At 37.9% G+C, this 25,459-nt stretch overlaps 1 protein-coding gene across 2 annotated transcripts in view; it reads right to left on the reverse strand.

The window, feature by feature from the left end:
* GABBR2 (gamma-aminobutyric acid type B receptor subunit 2) overlaps positions 1 to 25,459 on the reverse strand; it is a 490,383-nt gene that overhangs the window by 40,122 nt on the left and 424,802 nt on the right. For both annotated transcript variants that reach the window (XM_071804339.1, XM_065832356.2), the window contains one exon: positions 1,492 to 1,602. In XM_071804339.1, the coding sequence (XP_071660440.1) occupies positions 1,492 to 1,602 (111 nt within the window). The remainder of the gene's footprint in view (positions 1 to 1,491; positions 1,603 to 25,459) is intronic.

Below are 25,459 nucleotides of genomic sequence, written 5' to 3' on the forward strand. Positions count from 1 at the left end.
GGACTAGTTCATTCAGTGTGCAAAGATGCTCCACATACTGGTACAATTTTGGGTGAAGTGCTATGTTTTTGCATGATGTTTTATGCCAATGGACAGTTAAATCTTAGTGTCAAACTGTGGCCCAAGTACTGGTCAGTAGTCACAGCTCCTGACTTCTGGTGTCCTTGTCTTCATAACAAAAATCCCTCAATGCTGTGCTACATGTTGAGGTTACTGTGAATCCAGAGGCAGTCAGAGCTGCCCAGTAAGAAATGCTGAGCTATGGAATCTCTCCTAATTCCTGATCCCTTTGGGGAGATTGAGTGTGTCTTAGCTCTTGGTTTCACAGCCTGCTTGGACATTGTCCAGAAAATAGGCACCTACACCTTAAAATTGCTACTTTCTTCTTTTTTAAACAGGAAGGTGGGGAAACTTCTTTTTGGCTAGTAGCTCCAGGATCAGAACTGGCAACGAGGAACCAGAGAGACTTGGTGCTACTCCCTCCTCTGCCTGAAGGCACTCCCCAGCAGACCAGTATGACCACAAACCTACTGACTACCTAGAATTATATATAAAAATAAAAAGCTCTCATCCCTTCCTGTTGAACTTTGTATTGCGTATTTAAAGATCTTTCATCCTGAGAAAAGCAGCATGAAAAGCAGTGGGACTCTGCAGCCCAGCAGAGCGGCCATTCGCTGTGGAGAGGGAAGACGTGTCCTCCAGGCACCAGCAGGTCCTTCTCCCCGGCTTCCCCCAGGGCAGCAGCACCAACCGTGTGGAGTGGAAGCAGCTGGCCCAGCCCTTCACGGCTGTCCTGACAAACAAGCGTGCTACAAACACACAGAACAGACTGAACCCTTTGGGCAGTGTAAAAATAATATTTATCTAGGTTTAGGATCCAGATGGGGCTCACCTCAAGACAGGTGTTCAGCTGGTCAGTGCTGTCAAAATTGCATGTCTTTAAAACCTTGGGGCTTAGGGGCTTTTAGTCACTAATTGCCACCTCTACAGTTTTGTTTGCTTTTTTTTTTTCTTTTTTTTTTAAACTGTCGAGGTTAAGGATTCCTTCTTCCTAATGTCCATTTTAGAAAGAAAATCTTTTTCTGGAGCTGGGCCTCAGTAACAAAAGGGTTACTTTGATTCAGACTCCAAATACACCTTGTTTCTCCCGCAACTGTTCCTGAAGGAGGTTTGCAACTCAGAGGCAAACATCTAGAATACCGTAGTCCCACCTGTCTCATTCATAGACCCATCCTTTCACTATTGAATTTCTTGGTTTGTCGTGTATCTATAGTGTTCAGCTTATGTTCTAGTAGTGTCTTACTTAGTTTATGTGTTCATATATCCACATGCTACCACCTAATGAACTTTAGAACAGGTCCTACTATAAAACATGTATTCAAGGAAGATTTATCTAACTCCCAGCAACCAGGAAAGCAAATATAATTCAGTTCACACCTATCAGGAAGTAGCAGCTTGAAATCAATGTTGTGCAGAACGAGCTATGCTTACCATCAGCAGCCCTTTATAAGCGTAGACAATCCCAAGCCAAATTGTCATGTGAGTGTTTTCACAGTGCTCCAAGATGGGTCGGATGGAGATATCTCTGCCTGCAGGGTCCGGCTGCAAAAATAAAAGGTGAAATATTGGGATTAATTTGCATTCACACCTCAGAGGTACTTAAATCTATTCTCAGTAGACTGAGGATGTGTAGAAAATGGAGTGGACAACTTTAAAGTAACTTGTGATGACTGTGGACCCAAGAACGTGCAGAAGAATACAGTGAAAAGCAAATGTCTGAGGAACCAACTGCATGATAACTACCACCAGGTGAGGTCATCTCTACTACAAACCAGAAGGGAAATGTCTGAACCCACTCTGTTTTCAATAGTGTCAGTCACATTTTTCAGCTTTAGGACATCCAATTTTTCTACAAGGCAAACAGCTTGAATGCACAGGCATGAAAATAAATGCGCTTAAAGTCATCCTTTCTTTCACCTGCGGCTCTTGTGTCACTGGCACACAGCTGATAAACAATGTATGAAACACTGCTGTGTTTCAGGTGGTTTTTTTTGTTGATAATCATGAGCTAAATCAAAGACCATTCACTATGGTAACTATATCAGTAGCTTAGAAGAGAGTGTAAATCATCAAAAATCTGGAAAAAAATGACCTTCAGAGCAAGTGAACCTCTACACCAAATTTAATACTGCTGAAAGCTTTGTAACCTCCCATTTCTTTTGAAAAGGAGATTGTATTAAAGTGCAGAATGAAGAGGACTTGCAGACTACTAGCACTGTTTGTATGAAGGAGAAGTTATAACTAAGACTCAGAGAAACCAGCAAGAACAATCTCCAACAATCTCCCTCGCTTTTCTTTCTTTTTTTTTTTTTTTTCCAACAGAAAAAAAGAAAACAGTTGCCACGAAGAGCAAACAGGTATTAGCCACTATGTTTTCTACAATTAGAATATGTATTAACATATGGCCCAACTGCTTTTTACTGCTGTACACTGCATAAGAACACAAGATGCCTCTTGTATGTGATTCTGAGAGATTCTGTTTTGGGTACTGCAGAATACTCCCATTTGTAATTCTGAGTAACAGTCTGTTTTGTTTTACAGAATACACTGAAATGATGAAAGCTATTTTTCTTTTCTACTTTGAAACACTGGATCTGAACTTCAGCTAAACTAAGATCAACCCAGGCATAACATTCTGTACCTCATTGTCCCAGGGCTTTGCAATTTCCCCTTTCCCTGTGCAATTTTCCATGTATAAAAATCTATGCAGAAGAATCATGCTTATTATATGAGCTGAGGAAAAAACACATTTTCACCAACTGAAGCATAGAATTATGTGTGTAAGGACTTCAGAGATGTCTGAATAATTTCCTAAAGCTTATCCTTTTCGCCTCTGATGCCAATATGAATTTTATTATGGATTTCAGTGGCCACAGAATCAATCTGCAGCTTAGTTTCTTCCATCAATCTTTTTATATGTGATACTCTGCCCCTGACCTCATACACTGTCAAAAGATAATGTAAGAAACAAGAAGTTAGACACACAGAGGGAAAAAAGATCCAAACAACCTTCTGCTAAGCACTGCACAAAGGATTCAGAAATTTCTTTGCAAATCCTTCTGAAGGCAAGACATTAACATTTAAAACCTTTTCTTGTCCTGAACTTGTGTAGAAACCCTGAACAAGAGAATAAGGATCTTCGAAAAAAGGTGCTCTAAAATAAAATAAGATAAAACTTGAAAAGGCAATATTAACTCCCCCAGAGAGCTTAAGTCTCCTCCCTAACGGTTGCTGATGACAAGCAAACAACCATTAGATGAAGAACTGAAATGGCTGCAAAGATTAAGTGGCATCACAGTATTTAAAATGCTGCAGATGTTTGTCCGGGGACCAGTTGCACTACCACATCTGCCCTCACCAACGACAAAAGGCCAATGCAAAAATTTAGGTGCACTGAAGGCAAAGTACCCTTTCACACCGAAGTTTCCACCTGCAATGTGGCAACAACATTTTTGACTAGTATGATGTAAACTTTACATGACAAATCATTAAAATATAGCTCTAAGTGTGTAACTGATTGTGAACAGGACTGTACTACAGAGACATTCTCCTGAAATCCTAGTCTATACCTGAGACTGCTATAAAGATTATTTTTCCCATCTTCAGTCTACAGTATGCTAACAGTTGCATCCCTCATGGTCTGGAATTATGAAAATGACATCAAATTTAAGCTTGTGACCATCAGAATGTGGTGAGGTTTTTTGATGTAGAGTTTTGTTTGTTTGTTTGTTTGATTGGTTGGTTTGGTTTGGTTTGGTTTGGTTTTTTTCCACATTGGGGAATGAGCACAGGACTGTCTTCATTTCCCCAGCTCTAGGTCCTTTCTGCTACGTATTCCATCTATTTCAGTTTCATTTGTTTGTAAAACAAGCAAGTTTACAAATAATGTAGACCTCCTGGTGCAACAGAGAATGTCATGTATTTTTTTCCCCTTGTCCATGAGTTGAAACCTCCACTCATGGTGTGACTGAAGCATTCCACCACTTTTAACCAACTATGAGCAATTGGAATCATTCCTTATTTCGTAGAATATGACTGAAATACAAACTCTTATTTGGTCAGTGGCAGGTTGTCTTTTTATTTTCACTATGTGGTTATTCTCTAATGCAAATTTGCTTCAAAACTGGAAAGCATACATCCGTTCATTACTCAAAACTGAGAGACCTGGGCAGAAAAATGATGAAACAGAAAACATAATTTGTTTTCAAATCTTACTAGAGAGAAAGAAGCTGCATAATTTCCTCAGTAGGAAGAGTGTCAGATTTTATAAGGCAATGATAGCTTAAAATATATGTTAATTAAATAAAACAGTGTATTCAGATTTTTCTATGTGAGATAAATTTTTGTGAAGTGCTCTAGGGGGAGTAGGAAAAGAGAAAATACTGACTGCAGCATCAGCAAAAGTGTGCATGGAGCAGTACTTCTTTCAAAGCACTTTCCAGATTTGCAAGGTGGTAATATTTTCAACAAAATTCTGCTGAATACTTGTGCATGTGGAGTTAAGCACTGGCAGGTAGCAGTAATTTTACAGTAAACTGATTTTGATGATTACTTATCACTACTGTAAAATGGCATTCCTATTTTACCACTTTGAATTTGCCATTCTGCTTCTTCACTGATTTTGCATGAATTAACTAATCAGCGAAAAGCTAGGTTAAAAAAAACATATTTTCTGATGTCAAAAGAGTTTTTAAAAACTCTACAATTATAGCTGAACAGAGCACTTCACTGACCTCTCTAATCATCCACCATTTGTGCACTTTGTTGCTGCTTTAGAGAGAATGACAACATAAATGCTACCAGTGATTATGTGTGCACAGGAAATTTGCCCTTTCCTTTTATAGAAAACAATCTAAATGTCCTTCAGATGTCATTCTCAAAAGCCTGAGGACCTCCTGTCTTGTGATGAGGCTGGAGGTTTCCTACATCTCCTGAAACCTAATAGGGTTTCTGACATTGACATCAATTTCTGGAGTGTTTTCAGCAGTTGAACATAAACAGTTTAATCTGTTCATACAAGAGTTTTATGTCATCACCACTAAAATGCTTGTTTTACACAAGATTTGCTAGGTTTAGAAAGCAACCCAAACCAGTAACAATATTATCTACAGAACATTTATATCTCCTCTGTCTATATGTTTATATTATCATTAGTCACTTTTATAGCTTTGTTGCCTTTTCTTTGCTCTGCAGACTGCTGGTGGGCTGGCAGATCCTTGTTGTAACAGGTGAGCAATGGCTTAGGTGGGTACTGCCAGAGGGACAAGTGAAGCTTAGAAACACCTGGAACCACAGCAAAAATTTGCAGGCCAGACCCTGCAATGACTGAGACTGCCGAGTGCCTCCTGCCTTCCTACACCTCTTCAAAACAACTGAACAGAAACGGCACTTCACATATCCGGGGATTGCGAGACAAAACCACAGGCCCAGTTTGAGCTGGTTTCCAGAGAGGCCCACATTAGGGAAGCAGAAAGGCAGTGCTTCAAGAGCAAGTGCAGTTTTTACGGAACAATTATCTCAGTTCCTTTAAGATCTGGCTCTACCTGAGCAAATGAACATATACAGTGTGATGGACAGCTTGCCCTATCTCGGGCTAAGGTGTGGGAAGATAGGGCAAACCACCCGGAGGCACCTGTGCCTTCTGGGCATGATGTTACTGGATCCATATAAAGACAGACTGTGTCTCCTTTTTAAATCTATAATTATGAATTCTTAGTGGCTATTATATTAACCAAAATCCCTTGGAAAAGACTCTGCACAGTGGGAAGATATTTGTATGGTGATTGATGTATCATTAACTTATTTTGTGTCTTTATTGCCATTCCTTCTTTATAGCTCCACACAAGTTTCAAAAGGAGGAAGGGTCCATGTTCCATGAGGCATTTCATACAGCAAATGTCTGTGAAGAACAGACCGGACCACTGCACAGCATCCAAAAGTCCTTGACCTTCCTAGGGTACGCCTATGTGGTCAGCTTTTCAGGTCCCATGGCCAGTATAACAAACGATTCTTTTTTACAGAGTTGTGATGCTGCTGCGTAACACAGCTCATGGGTGGACAATCTCAACAAGCTTTCTAAGAAACTTTAGAGCAAATTTTGCCATTCCTGCAGCTGCAGTTTCATCAGTAGGAAAATCAGAACATTAGGCCTCAGTCTTTTCCAAAGATGATTACGAAACATAAGGTAAATAGTTGCAGCTTCTGCTTATTAGCTTTAAAATAATCTGTGCAGTTCCCATAGTATAGGAAAATACACACTGTTGAAATGGTCTTCATATACCATCCCACTCTCTGTTTTATCTTCCCTTTAAATGGCTTCCATCTAACTAGCATAATGACTGTATACTATCACTAGTCTGCAGCATGAATTAGACATCTCTGGCATTTTTAATTTGGCACATTTAACAGTCATATGGAGCTCAAATGTGATTCCTTATCTGAAAATCCAGGCTTTGCTAAATTAGAAGATCATCCTTACTTCTTTTTCAATTCACCTTTTTTTCCCCCAAAGATAATTATAGTTATACTATAAATTCTGTAAGAAATTAAATTTACGTGCACATTGTAACTGGCCCTGCTCTGTGCTAAACTGCGTATCAATATGGAAAGGTGTTCCACAAAAGGATTTAAACAGTTTCCACATGCAGTATACTGTAGCTGGGCTCTCAATTACTGATGAAAAGAGACAGGCCGTCTACTTTTCAATTACTTAATAATTTGAGGGTATTTTTGGAGGAAAACAACTGTGATATGCAAAAGAGATTTACCAGGAAATGAATCCCTTTTGTTTAATATATTTTTTACTTTGTGTAGTCATACCTTCCATGAATGCAAAACTGCGAGTGCAAAATAGAAAATGCAATACTAGGCTGGGGTAGCTCACTTGGAATGTCTTCCAATTGAAAATTTGGTGGGCAACCTAGAATAAAAACTTCTTTCTCTTTGCTCATATCTGAGCTTGTGTTCAGACACATGACAAATCACATTGTAAGTTACAGAGCAGCTCATCTGAGTACAAAACTGTTTCTGGATTCTTGCAGTCCGGTGACCAATTTCAATTCTCTTCAAGATTAATTGAGAAACTTGGCCATTTCTGTAATAGTTTGGGGATCCAGGACAGTGACTGATTGGAAGACTTTTTCTTCATGTATTTTTGTTTGATTCAGAGTCATGGGACAATTTGATTATGAAAATAAAACCAGCTTTCAATTGGTGAGCACAGTACTATTTCCTATAGTAAGGGCTGTTTTCCAGTATTGGAAAGCAGGATTCTGTTAATAAAAGCAGGTTTTACACCTGGCCACTCCATAACTTCTGCAAGACAAATGAGAAACATAAATCTTCTGACTTCAGGAGAAGGTAAGGATGAGGTTCTAAGCAACCACATCATCCATTGCATTCAATGTGCATACTTGATTCTCTCTCATGGAGGCTCCAAGGAGAAAATTATTTGACACTAGAATTTAGACCATTAAAAAAAAAAAATAGTTTAAATAATGTATTTATAATTGTAAAAACATTTACAGTTGATGACCATGAATACACAACTGCAGCAAGACAGCATGCTATGTCAGTTCCCAACTGAATAGAAAAATTTCTCATAAGGATGAAAAGTTTAGTAATGTTACTGATGATTATGACTATTATTATTATTTTTCATAATCAGAGATGGAAGACAAAATTTTATTTCATTAAACAGTTGTGACTACTTCAGCCTCTAATCTGTGGATGTACTTACTTTGTACTGGAACAATGGATTAATGCTCATGACACTATCAGAAAGGGAGCTGTTACCTCATTTCTGTAGATGAGGAGGAGTCATCATATGAAGATTAAGCAAATTGCCTAAGAAATCTGAGAGAAATTCACTCTATTGTGCCTTTGAGTTAAAGAAAAACACCTTCTTCCTGATAACTATGATCAGTGTAAAAATTCTCACTCCAGTTCAGAAGCAGTTTTTGACAGTAAACTTCTAATTAGAAATTATAATTAGGATTTTCTAAAATTCTAATTCAAATTATAAACTTAATTTGAAATTTACCAGAAAAAAAGTTGAAGAAAAATGTTTCTATGTAATTTTTTGTTTGTTTGAAAAAGGATCAATTTCAATAAATTTCATGACTTGAAATTACATTTAAAATCAGGTTTGCAGTTCCTTCAGATGTCCTGCTGCAGAGCTATTTATAATGAAAATGTGTGATTTTTAGATTGTCACTAACTTTTAAAACATTATTTATAGCAATTATACAGATTAAAAATAAATTACTGGCATTTCAAATTGATGCAAAACAACAACAACAAAAATGGTTCTGTGTTTTGTGAAAGTTTTAGAAACCTGAAATTTATCTTAGTTTGTAACAGAGAAGATTCCAGCAACTTCTAACATGTTAATGAATGAGGCTAAGGACTGGTCTTGAAATTTCCAAAGGTTTCACAGTGGTGATGAGTACTGCAGCAATGCAGTATTATTCCAAACTATAATCCCACTGTTTAGGCTTTGGACAGAACTGTTTAGGACAAGCAGTCAGCCTTGGGCCCCATATGTCCCTTCTTCGAAAACCCACAACACAGGTGGCTCAGTGGAATTCTCCAGATGATTTGCCCAGAACTGTGGTGTAATGCGTGTCAGGACACAAGGTTTCTCACCTAGATCTGAATATACACACCTGTGACATTAAGTAAATTATATCTTTAGGCTAAACAGGGTGATTGCAAGGTATTTTCTGCTCCATTCTTTTTCTTGTTATACTGAAATTCAGCTCCCCCATCCCACCTCGGTCAGTGGACCGGACACAGGCATAATTCGGCTTCATGAAAACTTCAAAAATTAAACTCTTCCATCAGATCAGAAGAAATCCTGTTTACGTTGTAACTCCTACAAAACTTCATCCCAAGTGGTATTTTACCATAGCATACATACGGGCCAATAATCCTGTAATGGTTGTCTACTTAGAGATCATTACACAAAATGACATTTGCTGAAATACCAACGTGTATATACCTATTTATATACCTATTTTTTTATTTGGTTGCCTTCCGCCCCCCTCAGTTTTGTTTTTTAAAACACAAAAAAGATGAACCATACAAGCCAACATAAAAAGTTCTAATATATTTTGGGGCTTCAAGGACGTTGATGTAGTTATTTTAAATCACTCAGGCCTGACTTTCCAAGTGGATGGGAGTGAAGAAAGATACAAAAAAAAAAAAAAAAGAAAGAAAATGTGTTAGAGGTAACCACTGTAATTCCTACCACTCCAAAACAATAAGGTCTGGTATTACAGTCACAGTGACAGTCACACCGTAGTATCTTTACAACAAGCCTACCTTCTAGCTGCCATCTGTCTCTTGTACAAATAATTCCAGAAAGCAGCAAGCATACGTACTGTAAGTCAGTGTGATTGAAAGAAGATAAAATGCCAGAAGAGCTATTTATAAGCTCTTGTATTGTGAGTGTATCCATACATTTACTTGTAAATAAAATCTCTGAGCAGCATTACTTATAACACCATTTTACTTAATGATTTTTGTTTTGCTCTTGTGGTGCTTCATTTTTATTTAAATGAAACTGATTTTTGAGAGCCAAAAGCTTCCCAGAGTTTTCTTGGTATTTTTATTAATACCATGCCCTAATCCGCACAATTTTGTTTATTTGCACTAACATAAAATACAAAATAATAGATTAGACTGAGGAAAGAAACCCCTCTGATCCCTGCAAACAAAAGCAGACTAGCAATGAAAGGGAAAAGGCAAAATTCTCTTGTATCATTGAGTGTTTCAAACAACCATGACTAAGTCTCCCCACTCTACATTCAGGAATCTCTTTGGTAGAAATTCTACATCATATTATTTCCTGAGAGAATGTTTCCCCAATTACATTTCTAGGGACTGGATAATGAAATGTTTCTGAGTATGTGCATGGAGGCAGCGGGACAAGTGTTACAAAGACTTAATAAAGCATTCTCAGCAGTAGAACGTGTGTTTTTCTTTGAAGGGAGGGCAGAAGGCCAAGATATGAAACAAAAGCAAGTTAGAGGAATGAAGACCTCTGTTACTATCCGGACCCTCCTGTGTTGCACAGAATCTTCCAGAAATGCTCACTTCTTGGTATCAGCTTCACAAAGTGAGGAAGAATATTTCCCCCTCCTTTCCTGTGAAGCTGCCCAGAATCACGGCTGGCAAGCTGGATTTGAAGTTTTTTCTGTGTTTTGGTTTTTTTTTTTTTTTTTCCCTTTCCTAGCTAGATTTTCTGCTGCACTGGAGGCCATGCCATGATTTAGCACTTTTCCTGTAAATAAGCCAGATTTGCCCCAAACAGCTAACAAAATCTATCATTGGCTGCTCCTTCCAAGAAGAAACACTCTCAGGTCCTCAATTGTCCCCAGCTATTTGGGCCAAGGAAGGCAACAATCTCACTTCAATAGTATCTTCTGTTTAGTGTTCTAATTCCTTTAATTTATGGATTATAGCAATATTTATTATCATGCCTGTTTGCATTGTAGTGACAAGAACAACAAATGGACACTGTCTTGATGCAGAAAGTGAAAAATCCATTCCCTTAGAGGATTAAAAACATACATATGAAGTGTCGGAGGAGAGAGAAGCATAAAGTAAGTTTGTATGATATTTTCAGAGACAAATATCAGTGAAGACCACTGTCCCTCTATGCAGGCACTGACAAATGAGTAGTTTCTGGGTTGTGGCAAATAAAAAAGGATTACTTCTCAACATGAAGGAAAGTTTAATTACCTCCTTCTTATTTTATTTTCTCAAAAATGGCTAGATTTTGGAGGATTTTGCTGATATTTTTATGACTGAGACAACATTCAGAAACTCTTGAATTAAGTGGAGGTCTTTATTTCTAAAAAATTGATAAAATATTTGATTCATAAATGCTAAGACTACCTTAATAAGTATATTCTCATAATCTGATTGGGATAATTGTAGTAGAAGCACGTACATGGCCCCCAAAGTCTTTCTAGAATTAGACAATTCAACTTCCCCATCAAAATAGTTGCTCTGCCTAAAATCAATTCCTAATTTCTTGTTGACAGCCAAATGTAAGATGCATCTTCACATATGCAAATACAAGAAATCATTTGCCTCTCATAAGAATTTTGAATATTTAATTTTTTTTTCTCACACCTTGCAAGACTAGTAATGTCTCAGATACAAAAATTTTTACATATCACCATCCAAAAACTGAATGGATGAACAAATAAATAAACATAAGGTCAACAGAAAAATTTTGATTACTTCAGAAGATTTGATTTGTTCTTGACCTTTTAAACCTGTTAACCTTATTTTATATAAGCTAACTTCATTTTGAGAAGAAAGGTCACTTTAAATTAAAAAGAGATTTTTCTTTAGCTAACAAAGGTAAACAAGAACATTTTAACACTTTTCTACCAAAATAATTCTACATCGGTCACTGAGATGACCCTTTTCTTACAAATATCTGAATTGCATGACTACTCGATGTTTTCTGAGAAAAAAAATCTCAACACCTAAGTTAAGGAATATCAGCAGATATAAGATTGCAAATAGATGGTTTGGACAGATTACTTCTGAAGATTCACACTTGATAGTGTAACTGATGATGTATTAAAGCATTGTGATACCAGTGATTGAATCACACATCTTTACAACTTTTACTGGCGTAATTATGCCAGCAAAGCCTACAGACTGGAGGTGCACACAGGTGCACCAAAGGAACACAAAGTACACCTTCATCTTCACTGGAGTCCTGCTTCAGCTGTGGAAGTTGTAGCCCTTCGCAAACTAAAATAACTCTTGGAGTTTCAAACTGATGCATTTCCTGCCTTAAAGAAGGAATCTGAAATGAGGCTTAGGATTCCATATTTAAATTGGTGTTACTGTTAAATGAGACTTTTTATGATTGTCTCATCTTCAGCAAAACACAGGATGTAGATTTGCCTTGCATTAGCTCCAGTTTGAAATAAAACATACATTTTAGAAAAAAACATTAAGTGATGATGAACCTATAGAACTCTTGCTGAGTTGATTCCGTTGACTTAAAAAAAACCCCTGATCCTCATTTTGCTTCTCATTCCTAAAATGAATTTAGTGTCAGGTTCCCTTAGTTCTTCCTATGTTTTGTCTAATTAATTGAAAAGCTATGTAACAAAATTTCATTCCTATGTTGGTATTTACAGATTTTGGCCAAGTAAACTCTTGATGTAGTCCTTGATAAGTTAAATAATGAGCTTCTAGTGTTTTTTGCTATGGACATGTTTCATTTTTCTTTAACAAGTCTTATTGCTCCTCATTGGATCATTGCACCAGCATGTTTCCCAAATGATGAAGACTGGAATGTAGCACACTATGCTGGTCACGGTTGCCCTGGAGCTATATCCAGGAATAATACTGTTGTAACATTCAAGATCAGGTTAGACCAAAGTAGATAATATGAAACTACAAATGCCATAAAAATCTCTCTATTTCTCTTTATTCTAAATTAATAGACATACTTTAAGATAGTTTAAAAACGATAGAAAACAGCTAATCTCAAAGTTTTATTCACCATGTATTTCTTCTGATTTCATAGGAATACCTGACATGAGTGAGAACCAATAATAGTTGCACTAAGCTACTTTGAAAGTTACATGCCCCCAAAACACAAAAACAACAGCAGTTATGGATATTTTTGATTTTTCCATTACGTCTTTCTTCTACAAATAGCTATTTCAGTGTTGCCACTTCTATTGACGCTAGTCAGAGCAAAGCAGGTAGTCATGGGAATTTTTCCTTTCTCTCAGTTCAGTAAAACTTTTATGCAACATTTTTCTTAAATAATTTATCTTCTTTCAGCATCTGTCAGACCAGATTTCATTTAACACAAGTCTACCACACCCTTCAAATGTTGCAGGTCCTTTGCTCTGGTGTACAACAGAAGAATTTTCAGTTGATCAGAAAGCAAGTGAATGTGAGACAAAACCTAGCAACCATAAAATCTATTTTATATTTCCATAGAATTTATTTATTTGTTTACATTGTTAAGCTCTGCACCATATAGTTGATTTTTTTTTTTTTTTTTTACTTCTGAAGCATATGTTTGATATAGATGTAGTACAAGTAGTACCTGCTCTACCTTGCAATTCCTAGATCTTCTTGATAAAAGTAGTACTTTTGCTTATTTCTAAGATTATGTTTCAGTGAATTCTTGTATTAAAGTATCTGGATGAGACAATGCCTATTTTCAAACTAAAGAATTACAGGAAGCATTGATCTGTAACCATTCTCTGATGTAGTTTCATACTTCTTCCTGTAACTCAATACACAGTGTATATCTATAGCTGTACATTTTTTTCTCTTGTCATGTGAACTTCAAGTTGTCTTGGTAGATACAGGTGATCCTATGTACAAACATCTTCCCAGTACTGATGTGTTAGGCGTCAGTATAAAAGGATTCCTTGAGGATCCAGTATTGGTAGCAAAGCTTGTAACCTTTACCGGCCTTGAAGAATGCATCGAGGTGCTTATTTCTGAGGTAAAGTGCTTCCACTGTCCTCTGAATCTATCCATCCATTGTTTGGTTTTTGTTTTTCTAATAGGGTATACTTAGGGATTTTATCATTCTTCCCACTATATTTTAGGAGTGCCTACTAGATAATTTTGTTTTAGCAGATGAGCACATGCAGTTCCTCTAGAGAACTTCTAGAGCTGACATGAAAGCCCTCAAAAACTTTCTCAGCACAGCCTCTGACAGCTTACAGTTACACCCAAGTTTTCATTGTTGAGATCAAGGCATCAAAAAGAAACAGTAAGTGGATTGATGCCTTTATTCTTCTGGACCATTTTTCACTGCTCACTGGAAGACAGACAGAGGACGAAATAAGGACAGGCAGACAGGCAATACCTGCATGAGGGCAGGAAAAGCAGTGTATTTCTGAATGGTGATGGTTGGTATCGACTGGGTTTGTCTGACCGTGCATTCACCTGCTTTGCGGTATTTACCTACAGCCACTATCCTGTCACACATTTCAGAACAAACCTCTCCTGTCTGAACTACCTGAACAATTATTACACTGTCACAATATCCCCTTTAAGGAATTATAACAGTGTGACAAGGAGAGGCAGGAACTGTGACCTTTTGGCATTTTGCACTGAGCTGTGTGCTGCAGTGCTGGAGGACTTCCTTGGAACAGAACCAGACTAAATAACCGGGTAAGATTAAGCGGCAGCACTATGGCCCCATGAAATCTCAATTTTGTTGATGTGCTTTGAGAAGATAAAGAAAATGCAGTGTTCTGCTACAGAGCTCTTAGTCGATCCTCCCCAAAGTAAACCTTCAGTGGGGATCTCTGGAGCAGCTATGGCAAGAGCCAAATGATCCAGCTTGGTGAGGTTAGACATCTTAGCTCCTCTGTTGGAAGTTTTCCTTACCCATGAGAATCTGAAGCTTGAGCTTGTGTTCACAACTCATCCGAGGCTAGAAAAACTGTCAGTGGTGACAATTCTTGATGACTTGATTCTCTATACAGAAGAGCAGACTTTTGTTAAATTAATCAGAAGACGACATAAAAGTCTTACAAATACATCAAGGATAGAAACAAACTTTGGGCCAGATGTTGAGATCTGATGGAACAAGGGAAATATTGAAAACTTTAGAAGACTGAAACATCAGACCATTTCGAAGATGACTGTGGAGAAGAAATGAAATTGTGGTGAAAATATTCCCTTTTGCCTGCCAAAATAAGGAGAAAGGGAGGAAGGGGCTAAAGCAGAAAGTGGCCAGGTTAACATGAATAGCATCTCCTTCTGCCACTGTCTGTGACAGTGAGTGAGGTATAAACTGACTCAGCATCAATCCCATGCATAGTCCCGCAGCTAATATACATTAAAAAAAAAAACAAAAAAACCAAATTTCTGTAACCTGATCAATATTAAAAAGAAAGATCTTTTTATGATCCTTTATAAAAGTGATTTTTTCTTCTTGAAATGTGTTTGTGTAAGTGAATGTGTATTTCCATGGCAACAAGGCCTGATATTCCTACAATTACCTTGACATTATGAATACATCAGGCATTCAATACAACAAATTTAACAATGGCAATTATTGGTTAGGAATGAAAAACAGCTTTCTCAGAAGGTGGTTGAACGCTGTGAAATTCATCTCTGTACAAATCAGAAACTATATTATTATTTTAGAGACAGGAACTCCTATCAAGGCAAATACAACTGCAGTATTTTGATCTTGACTTAAGAAAAGCAGTATCTGTCAGCTTGAAAAATATCCATCCAGTGCTCCCATCCAGGGAAGAATGGGCAGGGAGAGACATATGACAGTTATTCATATGTTCCTATATTTATTAATAAACAAGTGTATCCACCACTGAGCAATGGTACGATATCATCAATGGGATGAACAAATGTAAAAATTTGAGTAGACAGTTGTTTAGCTAACTTGTTAAAACTCCAGGATTTATATGCTACATAGGGGGAATAAGTAGCATCATTTGTTTGCATACAGTTTAGAGATTAGAACAACTAATGTTCATCAAAAATTTTAAAAGAAGCACCAAAGTAAAGTTGTTCCAAAGTACTCATAATATTATTTTCAGGGGAAAAATGCCCACAAATTGTTACCTTGAATTTCAGAATATTAGAGTTTTCATGTTTTTAGTGGGACTTTTTCAACAGAGTTAAAAATTATATGAAACCATTCCTTACAGACAGTTTATGATAGCCTTCCTCAATTAAATAGTACCATATTCCACAAATAGTTCTCTCTGTTGTAATTAGGGCAACGTGTGGAATAAAGTATAAGCTAGAGCTTCAAAAGCAGATAGTTCCCATTAGCTAATTTGCATGTTAAATGGTACCTTAGTGCTGTATGAGCAAACTGTTACAATCTGGCCTTATGCATTTAAATTTTTATGGAAGCACATTAACTTCTTATTGTTCTTCAGATATTTTTTTTTTCTCCCCAAAGAAATAAAGTCTGTGGTATCTTGATTACTGTATCTGCTAATTATGACTAAATATAAGGTTTTAATTTTCAATGAAGTATATTTAAATACACTGCTTTCAAGTACTGTACCAAATATAAGAGTCACAATATGTAATTTGGATTGAATCAAGTGACCATGAATCTAAACACTGACATACAGGAGAATCAAACAAAACCTGAGAACCAGTGTCTCTTGTGACAAACAACAGCTTCCTCCAATACTCTCTGATCTATATTAACTGTGGTTTTATGTCCTTATTATTTAAAGAGTATATTCTCATAATGCAGATATTGTAGTCTAATTTCCATTCCCAACATATTTTCACAAATATGGCTCCTGATTCTCTCTTTTAATAGGCTCTATATTTGCCAAAATAGTCTCAAAAGAATCCACTGATGCTTAACTCTATGGTTAAAATCATTCGCCTATGCCACGGGTTACGAAGACACAGTATGTAGCTTACAGAGTGAAATAAAATTCACCAGATACCATTCGTTGTTTCTGGATTTTTTTTTTTTTGCCAGAATATTTCACTTGGTCAAAAATTAGTATAAATATATATGGAATCTTTACTGGCACCTCCTGGAAGATGCCATGAGGTTATTTGCACATGTGAATGGCTATCTTCAACCCCTAGCATTCCAGCATTATCTAAATGAAACAAAACCAAAACCAACCAAACAAAAAGAAACAATAAATACATAGATAAAGGGCAAGACTGAGTATATTTTTTTTTTTACTATCATCATGCCACTTACTAACAAATGATGAACACTCACATCTGTACAAAATACTGTTTAAAATGGCTGTAAAAGACAGGCAGATGCAAGCTGCATTAGCAGAGGAATTTATTTTGTGCATATGGGCAGTGGCAAACAAACAAGCTCTGATGTTATTAAAGCTATCCATTAATGTGACTGTCCAGCAAGGTTAATGTGTCTTTACTAAAGGGTGCAAAAGGGTGTATTTTTCTAGCTCTGCAGATAAATGCAGTTCAGAGTATACTATGACTTTAGATCCAGTGGCCATATCTAAAAATTGATTGCTGTAGTTGTTCATTGTTGTCACCCAGCTGCCAGGGAGGGAAGAGTGCTACTCTCGGTATAATATGCCTTCCCTAAAGTGAATGGAAACCTTGGTTTTCACTTTAGTATAGTCAGGATTATGCTTGTGATGTTCATTTTGCAAGCTTGATGGGGTTCCTACAACCACAACTACTTTGAATCACCATCTGTATCCCTTCCTGGGCTACACATGCCTATTCCAACAAAGTCCTGTGATCTGAATACCCATCAGTGGATGGAGCACATCAGGAACACGTGGAGCACACCTGATTCAGTTTCACTGAAAAGGACATCAGTTCTGGTCTTCCTCTCTGAGAATTATTTCAGAAGCATATTCCCAAATCAAAATGCTGACAAAGACACCCAGTTCCCTGAGGAGGGAAGACACTTCATATCATAAGTCAAGACTTAGATCAAACTGAGTAACTTGTATCATCAAATGTACTTGTGTGTATGTGTGTCTATAGTTTCATATGACATTTCGCTAATTTTTTTAAAAAGAGGAAATTGACATTTAAGAAGCCTCAAGTTGAAGATTCAGGGTTTCTCTTTTAATTTGCATTAAAATGCTGAACTATAATTTAACAAGAAGATCAAAACAGAAAACCAAACCACCTTACAAAGGCTGTCTTTCAAGTATGTAGAGATTTAGAATGTTCCTGAAAATTGCAGTCTTCAGACTGATTAGACATTTGCCACAACAGCATCACCACAGACAGAAACCTGGAAGGTTTTTTTTAGCTATACCCTCACTCTAGGTCTCTGTTTTTTAACGTATGTCAAAGAACGATAGCATAGTACCTTGTATGATAAGACTGATTTGTGAGGGTAGCTCCCATGCACCATAATAAAGAACACTTGTGATTCTTGGTAGTTCCTTAGAGGTTTTGCATCCAACCAGTCACTTGTGATACTGTGGTATGTGCAGGTATGCAGGTGCATGTGCAGCAAGTCCAGGACTTACTGAAGATGATCAGCAGAGAAGCCAGAGTGTGCTGTCTTCTCCTTAGTGCACTGAACTTACACAGCTAATGGTTTGAGCACCTAGGAAGAGCATTGCCCCCAAGGATTCCTTCTTATGGCCAAAGGAACGTCTTGTGAGGTAACCAGCAACATTTGGAGTATAATGCAAAGTGCGTAATTTCAAATACTCAGTCCATGCCAAATATACAGTGCACAGAGAATGTGGGTAAGGGAGTGGAATTTAGCCCAGTGTGCTTTCCTGTCCTTTTCACTTCATATCTACATTTTATGAAGAACATTGGTACCTCAGTGGACAGATGGTTGGAAGGGCAACACGATATCAGGCTATTCACATATTCCAGCTTCAGGGAAACAGAGAATAGCTGAAGTCATGAGGCACCTCTGGAAGTCATCTTGTCCCCTCTGCTCCACACAAGGTCAGCTATGGTCAACCACATACTGTGATCTTCCGTGGTGGTATGCAGGGCCTTTCAAGAAGGGACTCCACATTCAGTTTGTTTGCCCAAAGCTGGCCAAGCTGAAAGTGAAGACAGAACACCTGGTGGCACAGTTAGCTCAGATCCAAGTTTCTAGCTTGTCCTGAAGTTTGCATAGTGTGGTCTGCACTCCAAATGAAGTATAGACATGCTAGTGGAATATTCCATACACGGATTTGCAGGAAAGAAAATCCCATGTCTTATCTTCTGCTTAGTGTTCATGTATATGGCTTTTCCCCTAACATATGTACCCAATCCCAAAGTGCTGGGTATATTGAAAATTTATGCATGCTTTACATTTAATTTAAGCATTTCCATGGCAACTGCTAGATTTCAGGATGTTTTAAGTTTCTCCCAAGATACAGATTATATTCTTCTCAGAACAATTTCCCAGGTTGTGTTTAGCCACATTCATATGACTTTCTACAATTCAATTTTTGATGGAAATTACCATATCATCTACCAGAAGCAAGAGTTTTAATAAACAGATTTACTTTTATGACTTCTTCCATCTTACTCTGTGTTTAAACAAGTAGTTGTGCATCAAATGAAGATAATGAAGTCTCATTGCTCAGAATCATTGTTTTTGATTGATAAATGCAGGAGTTTAAGAAGGTCCAAGTCCCAACCAACATGTTCTTCACTCTTGGAATAGATGAAAGATGTGTCTCCTCCTGTCTTTCTCTTTCCCTCTGTGTCTTTTACACAGATGTTTTACTGTCAGGAGAGTCTAAAGGATGAAGATGGCTACCAGAAGCCTGATGTTCAACCCACGTTCATAATGACATGAAATAAGTAAAACAAATATATGACTGTCTGTGTGCTGAAGCCTGGAACAAAATTAAAGAGACTTGAGATGATGCATGGTGCACCTAGCAGTAATGAACTGATGACCCATACTTCTGTATGGGTGACCTTAAATCACTTCTAAAGACATCAGAGATTCAAGTATGAATGAAAAATGCAATACAGATAACAGACAAGACACACATACAAATAAAGGAAAACAGGGGAGGTATGGGAAAGAAGATCTTTCTTGTAAATATTCACTTCTTTCTCATCTGCATTTGCCTTTCTAAATGTCACTTCTGAATAGAATTCCACAACTGCAAGCTATTCTTCCTGCCCCTTTGCTGTCACAATGGTAAACCTTCATCACACCTGACTCCTGTTCCAGGACCACAGCTGGTACAGCATGCATCTTTTATACCGGTACACCTCCATGAGCAGTCAGCATAAAGCACAAATCTAATGGAGAACAGGTGAATGAAGAATTTCATATTTGCCATTAGGTTATACACACATCACCTTCATCTTGTGCAAGCAGCAATTCCTAAGCCAGGTGGTGAACGATCAGGCTTCCTACCCTGTCAGGCAGCAATCTGACGCTTTACTTGCCTGATGTGTCACACAAACCTGAGCTGCTATGTAAACAGCAATAAATAACAGAGAAGTGGGTGGTGGTACATTTGCAACTTGCACATTTCTTCCAGTCCCATCACTTTCATCCTAAGAAGCAAGAGAGGCAATAAACAGAGAGATACTCTCAGGATCCTGGCAGGCTCCAGGATATAACCATCAAATAAATCAATTAATTTAACTCTAATGTAATTATATGCTTTAGATGAAGGGTGATTTTAGCTTGCTGAATTCACTTATAAGATCAAACAGTTATCCTAATAAGTTTATACTGTTCTGAAGATGGTAGTATTCTCAGTGGCCCTGGTACAACGCCAGTGGCTTGAGTGGAGCTGCTATACACTTAAATAAATGAGAGCAGCTTTCAGTCAGACAGCAAGGATTTGATTTCCAATTAAAAAATAAGTCTCCAAAAATAAAGCCCACCATTACAATTAAACTGTTGTCAGACCTACAATGTGTACCTGTAGCATTGAAATTATGCTCCATTTATGAATAGAAAGTTCAATAAGAGATTCAAAATCAAAGCGATTTCCTCGGGTTTCCATGCCCAATCTGTTGTCAGTTGCAACGTCCTTGGGCAGGGGGACTGTGGGTGAGGTTCAGAGTAAGGACAAAGGATATTAAACGTTACAACCTAAAGATCTGCTGTTTATTTATTTGTAAAAATGGGGTAGTGAGGAGGAACAATGTCAGACAGGGATTCATAAACACTGACCACTTGGTTAAAAGAATGTGGTATTCTCAGCTCCTGATCATGCAAACAGAAAGGCCAAGGTACTCTTCCAAGAAATGTGCTAAAAGCCAGCAGAAAAATTTATAAATGTGCATCTTATATTCCCAGAATTTTTTAAAGAGACTACCACTCCTGTGGTCTCTATTTTGAGCTCTTTCAGTGCAAACGTGCTCCAAACAGAAGATGAGCTGGAGGAATGCTCAGTCTGTGAGCCCTGGCACTGCAGGGGAGCCCAGTTGCTCAACAACAAACAAGGCTTCAGCAGTTTTCCCCTAGAAATGGCACTTGGGCACCTGAAAAGTGTAAGAGCTGGGATTTCAGAAGTCCACAAGGAGAAGTGGCAACTATACTGAGGTTGTGAGAAGGTTAATTAGCATTTAGGTGCCTATGAAGTACTTAAGCAGTTAAGGACTTAGATTCATCTGTGATCCTGGCTCTGTATCCCCACACACCTCCTGGTGTGCTTTGGCTATTGCTGGCCTTCCATGAACAATGCAACCACCAAGCAACAAATATTGCCAACTCATAACCAAGGTGTGTGCCACCACCAGCTCCTTTTCTTCTGCTTCCCTTGTCACTGTTTAGCTTCTCCTGTCCAAAGGAGATCACTTCCTTAGCTCTGAACATTTTCCAGGTAGATGATTAATTTAATTCCTTGCATCCCTAATGTTTGTGGGCACATTCCCTGTTTTTGATTTCCTTCCGTTCTGGGAATGGAGGTGAGAATGAAACAGTCAGCTTGCTACGAAGTGGAGAAAACCTGGGAAATACCAGAGAAGCAGCCACATCACCCATATGGTCCAGGGCAGCTCAGCCCATGGGAAGCTGGGTGACAGGTGATCCTTTACTTGTGACATGTGGGAAAGGAAAAAATGTCTGAGGGAAGGTTGTTAACAGTAAGAATACAGAAACCTGGTAATAATTGCCCACTGCATCCACAGCTCCCCAAGCCAAAGAGAAGCTACAATGTATAACTTCAAAGCCACACCTGAAACACAAAGATGCCGGGTTATAAAGATTGTCCTCCAGTCACAAAAAAGCTATTGAACATGTAATACCAAAGGAAATAAATGGCAAGTGGAGTTAATAAACAGTTAATAAGGTATTATTTCAGCTACCCACACATAAACTGGTCAAAAGTCATGTTGGGACAAAGTTTAGAGAATAAATTTCTTTACAAATTAAATGACTGCCTCAAGCAAGACCTAGTTCTGAGTACTGAGTGGAAAGCGTGAATCTCAACCAAAAAAATGACTTCAGTGAAAATGAATTTGGACATTATTATTCTGAAACTATAAAGGCTATGCAGATTAAAAGTAAAATAACCAAAGGTAGCAATTGATTTAATTATTTCAGTTCATGTTTATTTGCAGCTCAGTTCTCAGTCCTAAAGCTAGAAGCAGAAGTTTCTTTTAGCAGTAACTAGAGTTGAACCTTAAATAATAATTAAAAGCAATTTTCTTGGAGGAGAATAGATAAGGATACAATGCAAATCCTATTTATATCTATCATGAAAATTCAAACCCATCTCAAACACAGCCATTAGAACATGAAGAGCAAATGGGTACATAGACACAGGAATAAATAGCCAGCAATTCTGTTAAATGTGTTAGATGGAGGACATTCTATGAGACCATTCTCACCAGGACCAAAGACAACAAAACAAAACAATTAAGGCGGGGAGAACTGTCACAAAGACACTCAAGGCTGTATTTACAAAGAGGACAGGAGTGCTGGGTTTCAAGGATGCACATCCATCATTTTGGTATTCACTAGCACCTGTGGGGCAGGCCAGCTCTGTAGGCACCTGATCCCTGTGATACCTGAGTTTCTTCTGCAAATATTTCTAGTAGAGACCTCCATTTCTGCAGCTAGGTGCACATATGGCACCTCAGGACAGATTTTTTAGCAGGGCATGTTATGACAGGACAAGGGGCAATGGTTTTAAACTAAAAGACGGGAGATTCAGACTAGACAGGAAATTTTTTAAAATGAGGGTGGTAAAACACTGGCACAGGTTGCCCAGAGAGGTGGTAGATGCCCCATCTCGGGAGACATTCAGGTCCAGGCTGGACGGGGCTTTGAGTAACCTGATCTAGTTGAAGATGTCCCTGCTCATTGCAGGGGGTTGGACTAGACGAGCTTTGAAGGTCCCTTCCAACTCAAATTATTCTATGATTCTATGATTCAGAACATCCATTCCCCTGTAGCCTGCCTCATAATCAGCCTTACCACAAAATGTTTCCCAGCTGCCTGACTTGTGGGTGCTGAGTTGGTAAAGCTGCTTGGGCAGCACCTATCCCTGTGCAAAATACAGCTTCTGGGAAGGAAAGGGAGGGGTCCTTTTCCTCTTCCTTCCCCTCATCCTAACATCTTTCACTTGAGTACTCTAACCTGCTGAAGCACAGTAGAGTTTACAAGCTTGTACGCAAATAGGGAAGAGAGGGCATGAAAGAAGCTGTCACCTTCATGGGTACCCCACACCTTGATGTAGAGCTGGAGGATAGGAGATGCAGAAATAAGGCACTTCAAAACCTGATTTGGGGACAGGAATTTTATTAACTGGTGGAAGTACTTGAAAATGGACCCAGTTCTCCATGTGGCTGAGGAGCAGTTGAGGAAATGGGAGGAAGGTAGCTAGCCAGTGGCAGAGTATTAGGAAAGAGGTTGAGAAAGTTTAAGATGGTGTACAGGAATACAGAAATCACTGGCCATTGAATGTCTCTAATCCTCTTCTATTTTTGGTCTAATATTTCATTACATGTGGCACAGAAATCAGTACTGCCAGCTGTTCTGCTGGCTTAAAGAAGGAGAAAACAAGATGAGAATGTGGTGGAAGTCAAGGTAAGTTAAACATTTCTTGAGAAAACATTGTATGAGTCCAATAACAAAGAAGGTAATAAAGAGACAGCATCGTCATCAACACCCTGTACTACCATCAACAGATCTCTGCATACTTTTAAAATAAAATTATCTCCAGTGCCTGCTTGCACATAGTAGAGAAATAATTTATTCTAAATGGTAGTAATGCTATCATACATTCATATACTAGTCACTTTCTGAAAAGATGGTGACAGGGAGATGCATATGTACTATCTACACTGAATTTTGAAATAATTCATTCAATCAACAGTCAGTGCCTCTAATTTGTTTCCTGAGGATGAAGACAGCTACTACACCTAATCCTGACTTTAAGACTTTAATATTCTAATCTTTCTCATACACGGACAATACTTGATTACAGGTAAGCTGCATTTGGTAGAATATGAGATTGCTCAATTATCTGTGTCGTCACTCGGCTGGCCAAAAAAAAAGAGGAGGAAAATCATGTATTTTTCATAGGGATTTTGTGAGAATAACAAGAATTATCACAAAGACATTGTACTATTTATCTTGTTATAAAGTAATAAAGAAAACCACCTTTTTTAAAACACCCCTATAGAGTGAAGAAAATATAAGTTTTTATAGAAGAAATATATATTTCACTGAAGTTTTCCCCTTCCTGGTCCTGGCAGCAGAGCACCTCCAAAAAATCTTGAAGTAAAGAATGACTGTCCCATTTTAATGGTGGGAACTGTGAAAGTGAAAGGTTAAACAGAGTGTCCAAAGTCACAGAGGCAGTAACTACACTCCAGTAGATCTAACTGAAATCCAGAGTTAGTTATCAGACCATTATGACAATCTACTACTCTGATTGTAAACAGCTTTGATGTATTTTGTACTGAGTATCATAAGATCCCACCTGTACCTTGCTGTAAAACACTTTTTCTTGGCATAAATGACTTTTTTTTTTCTTTTTAAACTGAAAGACGGCAGACTTAGATTAGCTATAAGGAAGAAATTATTCACTATGCGGGTGGTGAAGCACTGGAACAGGCTGCCCAGAGAATCTGTGGAGGCCCCTTTCCTTGAAGATGGTATACAGGAAGGTCAGGATGGATGGGCCTTTGAGCAACCTGGTCTAGTGGAAGGTATCCCTGCTCATGGTAAGGGGATTGGAAGTAGATGATCTTTAAGGTCCCTTCCAACCCAAACCATTCTACAATTCTATGATTATTGAATTAATATCAAGGACAAATCTAGAAGGAAATGAAGCTTCAGCTAAAGTACTTCTGAGAACTGAGACAGGTGAAGGAATGACCTACCAAGAAGTGTCATGACAACATTTAAGCAGCACAAACTGCTGCTGTGGTAGTAGAGCTGCTTCATTTACATAACAAATTGATGTATTGCTGCTAGTAAAGAGCATTTAATTTCATTTCATTTAAGTGCACTTTAAATAGAACACTACAGAAAAAGTCAGGTCTTCTTTATTGCTGTTGCTATTTTGAAGTAGTGCTTGTCTTTCACAAAGACAGGTGTGAATGTGCACTTAAAGGTATAATTTCTCTCAATGCTTTTTGCATTTTTTTTTAGGATAATTAATATATTTGCACAGCATCACAGCAAAGACAAAGGAAATATCACTGTAGATACGACCACTGTCCCAGATAGCTGCTTCCAGAGGTGCTTTGCAAAGCGTGCAAAACTCACTAGCTAACTGTATGTCCAGGAAAAAAAGAAAAAAGTCCTACCCTCAAGGTGATGGAATTTTATTCTTCTCTGAAGGAGTGGCAAAATCTTAATTACTTGTAAAAAGGGTAGACTCTTTTCTATTTTTTTCTACTGCACCTTTTTCTTCTGTATTTCTTACTAAAATGAGCTCAGCAGGTTAATTATGCATAGCTTTCAAAGTACGCCCTTTATCTT

The sequence above is a fragment of the Patagioenas fasciata genome, chromosome 2 (assembly GCF_037038585.1).
Source record: "Patagioenas fasciata isolate bPatFas1 chromosome 2, bPatFas1.hap1, whole genome shotgun sequence".
Taxonomy (NCBI): domain Eukaryota; kingdom Metazoa; phylum Chordata; class Aves; order Columbiformes; family Columbidae; genus Patagioenas; species Patagioenas fasciata.